We start from the raw sequence: 8,301 nt of genomic DNA, 5'->3' as shown, positions 1-8,301 counted from the left end.
TAACATAACAGCAAATGTTAAACTTTTATTAAAGTTTTTCTTCATTACCCATTCAAGCCGTCTCCAGCCATTATTAGTCTCAAAGTGGGTTCCTCGTCATCGAATATGAAAGCTACAGAATGGGCTATCTGTGCTCTGACACCACGACTATCGAAATATGTTTTTTTAGCGTCATAAGTCTGCAAACTTACCGATGAGCCACTGAGGAACAACAAATTACAAAACATTTTCTTTCTGTAACTGGTTCTCTGTATGCTATTACTCAAACAGGGGTGTTTTGGTAATTAGGTGAAACATTAATCTTATGAGTCTTTGGAGAACTACTATACCGTGTTGTATCCCCGGTTAGCAGTTTCTTGTTCGTGTGTATTTCTCAAACATAAACAGCTGTTTGCACTTTGGTTTGCATACATTCTTAAAAAATATTCATGTGAATAAATAAAGACAAAAATGTTTTATTAATAAATCAATGTCGTATTATATTATTTTGCTAGCAGCTGTCGCTTCATGAACTCGCTTTGTTAATTTGCTGTATAGAATATATAAAGACTATCCATCAAAATATTTGACAGTAGAGCTGAGAGCTAGTAAGTAATTTAAGCAGAAAATTGTAATCAAAATAATTTATAAACTTTTTGTCAATGTCACTGTTTTTACTTTTTTTAAAATATAAATCTCTTCATCTTCACATTATAATGGGCGAAATTGTCCCATACTTTGTTTTTAAGCGTAAAGCTACATAATGGGCTATTTGCATTTATCGAATCTCCAGTTAAAGCGTCATAAATCCTCAAGCTTATCATTGAGTCACCAGGGGTCTCGTTGCATACAACTGTGGCATGATTTGATTTTCATCAATATTTAATGCACAGAAGAACTAAAGGATAATTTGAATTTAATAATTTACCTAGGATAACACAAAACCACTATCGGTGTTATCAAATAATGTTAATTACGTCTCCCAGTTCATTTTTATGCAACGCAAGTACCTTATGTGATCTGAAATGCAAATTACTGGTATTTCAGCCAATGCTTGCAAATCAAAAATCGGTAGAAATGGATTTAGATCTTTGTTGCCCCAGGTTTTTCTGACTTTGCTAGGCTGGCCGAATGTGTTATCATTCAGCTATACCTGGATGTTCCTCTTGAAAGCATTCATATAAATTAATTTATTTGTGAAGACCCCAGACGAGTAAGTAACACAACAGCCTTTCTGTTCAGAAGACCTAGGATGGAATCCCGAGTAATACCGCCACAAAAAATAGTCCTTTTCAGGATTTTCCTGAAGAAGACAACATATAAACAGATGAAATATTAGCAACTAGTTAATAATTATATTTCAGTGATTATATAGGCTACTAACCATGACAACTATAGGTAGGTAACCGATCGCCACAACCTCAGCAACCTTTAAGGTTTAGCTATGACTCATGACTTCCTCACTATTTATCTGTACGTATATATATATGTATAGAGAGAGATATGCTAAATAATCAACTAATTGTCTTTGAGGTCCCATGATTGACCTGACATGCATAAAAATGATCTGAGAAGTGTGATTTAAATTACTTAATAAGAGGGTTTTTACCTTGTCTGAACTATAATATTACAAATTAGAGATTATTCTTAGATTGTTTTGTGCAGTGAATGTAAACTATAGGAGCCTGTGTTGTTTTAATACACTTGTATAAGTCTTATATAAACTAAGAGGATTCTCTAATGCCAAACAGGTTAACTTTCATAGAATATTTCAACTACAGTTAACTTAGACGAGTATTGTTAATATACATACTAATCTATGCTATATTAAACTAGACAAAGCTTATCATAGTTCCATCAATGACCGCATGCTATTTTAGTCGTGTTTGTTATTTGAATTTGTAATAAAATAGAAGTTTATTATTTTATTTTTTTAGCAGCTTGTTGAAACAGAATAGTAGTAACTTAGGTAGCTCTGTAACTTTTTAATTGTTTAATTAAACTGGAATTGTAAACAACTCTACCCCTTTCAGTTTCATATACCCACCTTTGCCGGTTTAACCTGTTAGAAGTTTGCTGTTCCTGAGTCATTTCGCACGAGTTACAATTAACCTTGTCTGATCTCACATCAATTTAATCATTTATAAACTCACCGTAAACTTGAGATGTCTTGTTTAATCTCTAGTAAATCATCCTCGTTCACTCCATCCTGACGAAGTTGCTTCTTGGTCTGGTGAATATAACGACTTACTAACCGTTTCATCACCTCCTACCAGAGAAGAAATACAGCAAGATGTATCAAAATACAAAACCCAACAAAAATAAACTTTGTTCAGTTTTGAGGAAAATACATCTGTCATCAACTAAAAAAAATATCTTGAGAATTTAAAGGTTCGACCTGCATTAAGGTTAGAATTGTTAAGATTGCCAAACACAGACCGAGTTTTTAGTATTATACGAAAAACCTTAAAGGTATATACATTTTTATTTGATACATAGAAATTATGTTTGGGTGCAATGAAGATTATTTTATTTGAGTTAGTTGAATGGAAATCAAATTCCTTGAATCTGTTACTCCACTTGTCGGGTAAACAGTTGTTCAAATCCACTTGAAAGCTTTCATACGATACGAAGTTACAACGAAACTGTGAAGTTATTCCTGTGTTGGGACGCCACATATTTAAAAGGAAACATTTCAATGTCTTGAAAATCTAAAAAAACAGTTGCTTTATTTGTGGAGCTTAACATTTTTGTTAGCACATCAAATTAGTAACTAATAAAGTGGTTCCGAGTTGTAAAACAGAATGAAACATTGCGAAAATTATACTTACTAACAGAAACGCCGCCCATAGAGCGGCTGTTTGTCCTGGTAATTACTAATCGTAGTATTCATACCTCACTGAATATAATTTAGTAAACGTGAATATTTCCTAAAAAGGATTTTTTTTTTTCTGGGAAGTACTGCACGGGAAAAGTGTTCGAATTGTGTTCTTTAGTAATATGCAACTCATTACATCAAAATGATTCAATGTACAGAGCTCAAAAGTTTCATAAATTTTACTGATATAAACTGTAATATTTTTATATATTAAAACTGATACAGTTTATTGAAAAAATAATCGTTTTTTTTAAGATCTCCAGTTTCTCAGTACTACGTTTAAAAATTACATCAATAAAGATATAATCAAACCCTCACGTATAGTCCTAGTGAAAGTCGTGTTATTGTTGTGAGGGGAGTACTTTTATTTAAAATAGTGTTCTATTATAAAGAAATGGTTGTTGCACATACCACAGCTATTTTTTCTAATTGTCTGAATCTTGAATACCCAAAGGGTGAAATTTTGTATGGATTTTTTTTGTGGTGTTATTCAATATAGATGCGTATACAAATATACATAGATGTTTACTCACATAGATACTGACATACACGCTATGTCCATTATAGTAAGAATATTTTATATATATAGGTGAGGAAAAAACCAACACAACAAATATAAGCTTACAGCGTTCAAACTTGTCATTTCATTTTGCTGGTTCTGCTATTCATTCTAACATGCCAAATAAATATATTTTCTTTATAACTAAGTTTTTCAACGTTAACTAATTGTAGCACACCCCATTCACTTAAAGAAGTAGATGACAAAAAGAGCTATAACCCTATTTCCCTGAAAAAGAAAACAAACACTGAAGAAATAAATGATTTAAGATTAGAAAAGAGAAAAAAATTAGAATTTTGACATCCCATTTAAACCATCTTCAAAGTTATATTAAACTTAATTTGTTATTAACACAGTTTATAGAATTATTTAAATGATATGAAATTTTAAGTACTTAACTAAGCAAACAAACGTTTCAACTCCTGGTCTTTCTTGATCATTCAATAATTAGTTGTAAATTCAAAAAAAGACCAAAAATTACTTTTTTATTTGATTTTTTTTCAAATCGACTTGTTTAGTTACAAGATTGTCTTAACTTCATATTTAGAATATTGCAATTTTCATATAAAAACTGTGATCACTACTCTGATGGTTTTTCCAAATAAGTTTACTATCTCTCTTACAGAGGACACTACTGTTTCGAGAACACAAAATCTGTGAATGGTAGAGAACAAAAACTCAGACCTTTATAACACTAAAATCAAATCATTTTGTCAAACCTCAGATCATCATGGCATTAAAACTGATAAGCCAGGTAATCAAGGTACTAAAGTTACTAAAAGTTGAATCATTCAGACATTTAAACTAAGAAACGTCAGAACATCATGGCATGAAAACAGGTAAGTCAGGTAATCAAGGTACTAAATTACTAAAAGTTAAATTATTGGGGCATCTAAAATATGAAAGTTCAGAACATCATGGTATTAAAACAGGTAATCAAGGTACTAAATTACTAAAAGTTAAATTATTGGGGCATCTAAAATATGAAAGTTCAGAACATCATGGTATTAAAGGTAAGCCAGGTAATCAAGGTACTAAATTACTAAAAGTTGAGTAATTGGGGCATCTAAACTATGAAAAGTCAGGTCATCGTGGTATTAAATTTAGTAAGCCAGGTAATCAAGGTACTAAATTACTGAAAGTTAGAGCATTGAGACATTTAAGCTATGAAAAGTCAGGTCATCCTGGTGTTAAAATTATTAAAATCATATAAATGATACAAATACTACCAGAAGTCAAGCAATATGGTGCTTAAGCTTATTAGTCAGATGTTCACAATAGAAAAGTTTTTGAAAGCTAGATCATCATGATTCTAAAACCACCAAAAAAGTCAAAATATCCTGGATCTTAAGCTATTAAAAGCTAGCCCATTATGAAAAGTTTGTTTGTTTGTAATTAAGCACAAAGCTACACAAAGGGCTATCTGTGCTCTGTCCACTACGGGTATCGAAACCCGGATTCTAGCGTTGTAAGTCCGCAGACATACCGCTGTGCCACTAGGGGGCAATTATGAAAAGAGAGTTATCAGGTGACAATTTATTTTCAGTTAATCATATGAAATATCCGAAAAACAAATACGATCAAAAATCAAGTTGTCTCAATACAAAAGCTATAACATCATAGGTCTAAAGTTGTCAAACGTTAAATCACGATAGTACCAAAGCTCATACATCATGATACTAAAATGATCACAAATATATTACAATATTTGTAAAACCATTAAATGTTAGATTATCACGATAATAAAGCAATCAAATGTAAGACTGCGATCGTATTAAAGTTGACAAATGTTAGAACACAATGATGTTAAATCTATCATATCAGATCATTACAATAGTGAAGCCAGAACAGCATGACACTAAAGCTGTAAACTGACACATCATCTTGGTACTGACATTATGGATGTTATAAAGAACTACAAATGTATTTCAAGTCTTCTGAATAACTTTAGAATGCGTATTATCTTACTACAAAGACTTTAAGGCTGAAACGACATACAATTTTGTGTTAAATAACTGTTAACCAGAGAATAGAATAAATAACATATACACACCTAATGTTCGTGGATGCACACCAAGAAAGTTGGTTAGTTGATTTTGTCTGAAAATGTAGCCTTTTTATTACATTTAATTAAATTTTAAAACGTTATATCTTTTACTTATCTTGTCATATCTCTTCATATTTTGGATGTAATGCATGAAAGAAGATTGAATAGTCATGATAAACTCATTATATTAATTACTTGAACAGTTTGCATATTACGTCAAAGACCTTATATCGTTAAGACGTTTCACTCTTCCCGAAAAGTCTAATACTCTAACCGCAGCGCTTCAAGCGGCAGGTTTGATAAGAAGCAGCAGGTTGTGCTTGTATGGATATATAATTGGATTACTATTTATATGAACAAAGGCCAACAAAATGAATGAATTCATTACTAGTTTCGGTTTATGTGTTTAATAAACATACTAATTATCGACTGCAATAAGTTTCTTCGTTTTAAACGCATTCCACTTTCTCAGCAACGAGGAAAATTGTTTATTATGAGACAACATAATAGTTCATCTCTAACACAATACCACGTGCGTTATATACAGATACAGAGAATATAACTTTCATAGTGGTCTTCTCTGTTGTTTTATACCCAGAACAGTGTCCAAGCATAACTGCTTTTTCATGCTTGCGAGGAGTGTATAAAAAAACAAAAACAAAAACTAGCTAAATGTAGAGGAGAAAAACGTCTCAAATACGTTGTCACTTTAGCCACTCTCTACACAAAAGTCAGGTTGCACCACGCCCTAAAATAATTCAATTTTTTTAAATTCTGAAAAGGTAAGAAACGGGATTGTAAGATGTTGAAGTTAAAGCATTTGTCAAGCGTATTATAAACGGGAATTATCAGCTTTGTATAATGTTAAATGCTTTACTGTGTAGTTGATCCTGTATATCAACAATTTCTTCTTTGAAACACTTGTTTGTATTTTTCAGTTTTAATGATGATTTTAATGATTAACAAACATATTGATATGCATGCTTAGTTTACAAACTTCAGTAGTAATATTCAGTGTACTATGTAATGATACTTGAGGTGGTTTTTCATGTGTTTACTGCAATAGCTTTCACGCACCTGAATATAACACATCTTCCCGTATTTTGTTTAATTGTCATGATATCACAGGAATTCATGTTACGACTCACAAACTTCTTAAAACATTTACCATTAAATGTGGCCACTTGTTTGATCTAATACATATTGAATTGTGAACAGTCAACAAAATTTATATTATTTGACCCATCGATTTTATCTCATATTAAACAGAAGAAGAAAAAATCGTAATTGTGAGCTATCAACTGCCAATGATTTCATAAAATTTGGGGTTAGATAGGTGGCTTGGTAAGTGCTATCAAACCAGCCGCAAGATGGCACTTAGAGTGGGCCATCTTAATGATATAGGGCCTTTGGTTTCATTTCCAATTATAAATGTTGAGAGTAAAATACACACGTTTAATCGGTAATATTAAGTTGTACCAAAAAATGCCGTTCTTAAAAATATTCTGAAATTTAATATACGACAATAACATTTGACACACAACAAGGTGCATCGTCTTTCAACTGTCAAATATATCTATATATACATATTAAATTGAATTTGGCAAAGGCGATTGAACATTACAATAAACTAAGTGTTTCAAAGCGACATATGACATTATAAAACGCAAAGTGCCACATAAAGCCAAATTAAATGCAAAACAACAACCTATTAAGGTTTCTCAGAAGAAAACTTGGAAGAAGCTTAAAGCAAGCAGATGAATATATATATATTTTTTCTGCGCCAAAGAAAAATAAAGTGCAAAGCGAAAATATTGTAAGTAATTTAAGAGCATAAAGTAAAGCGAAAATAAGCATAAATATTTTGCAACATAAGTTAAAATAGGTGCAAGTGAAATAAGCTGATATAAGCTAAAAGAGATCTGTTAATCTTAAAGATTATTTTGCAACAGCATAAGCATTTCAAAAGCTCAATAGGTTTAAAGAGCGAACTAGAGCTTTAAGTGATGTGTTTTTACCTGGTAGTTGACGCTACTTCCGTTAGAAGTCGGGACTACTTGCATAGTAGAACCGTTTAGGCTTGGTGAGTCCTTGGAGTACTATTAAAAACGGTACGAGGTTGTAGCGATAAAGTAAGGAAAGTGTCAGCATGTCATAAACATACACTGTTGTTGCAAGAAAAATATATCGAAAGAACAATACTTTGAAGGTTAGAGCTCTTAAGCTTAGTGTCTTTGCGGTACATAGGTTGTACAGTACAATACTGTCCAAGTTTCTGAAGTAGTAAACATTAAACAATATGTTTGCTTTTCATCGTTACTTTTGCTCATTAATAACAACCTTAAAAAATATCCTAAATATCCACAACGTAGGTTTAAGCTGATACTTTTCTTTATAACAGCAGACACCAATTTCCCTTTGATCTAAATCGAAATGCATCCATTAAGATGTAAAAAGGACTATTAAAATTAGTTTCAAAATATTTTATTCGTTTTCGAAACATAAAAAAATCTAAATGGTATGATGGTGTTTCAAAGGGCGAATTATTAAAATAATGCAAACAAATGGTTTATTAAACATTGCATTTTTGACAAATTCTCTCTATTTCAAATGTATCTAATCAAAAGTAATTTAAACTGCTTCTATGATGTTTTGGTTGGCTATTTTCACCAGATAGAGAACTTTCGCTCGAAACATTGTGAGGAATTAACTTTTACGTGTACCGTAATACCTCTATGCGAAAACACTTTCTGGAAGTTTAGAAAAATGAATCAATCCGAAACAGGTCGTACGACTTTCAGATTTTAGAATACAACAAAATTCTTTTCAGTTTCTGGG

At 31.6% G+C, this 8,301-nt stretch overlaps 1 protein-coding gene across 1 annotated transcript in view; it reads right to left on the bottom strand.

Annotated features, from left to right (window-relative positions):
- Window positions 1–8,301, bottom strand: part of LOC106464597 (transient-receptor-potential-like protein) — a gene marked incomplete in the record, with an annotated part of 53,990 nt that overhangs the window by 2,014 nt on the left and 43,675 nt on the right. The window contains 2 exon segments of the mRNA NM_001314091.1: window positions 2,133–2,248; window positions 7,482–7,562. Coding sequence (NP_001301020.1) covers window positions 2,133–2,248; window positions 7,482–7,562 — 197 coding nt within the window.

Source organism: Limulus polyphemus, unplaced genomic scaffold (assembly GCF_000517525.1).
Source record: "Limulus polyphemus unplaced genomic scaffold, Limulus_polyphemus-2.1.2 Scaffold1699, whole genome shotgun sequence".
Classification (NCBI taxonomy): domain Eukaryota; kingdom Metazoa; phylum Arthropoda; class Merostomata; order Xiphosura; family Limulidae; genus Limulus; species Limulus polyphemus.
The sequence above is the reverse complement of the archived record's forward strand: the minus strand, read 5'-3'. Positions and strand labels throughout refer to the sequence as shown.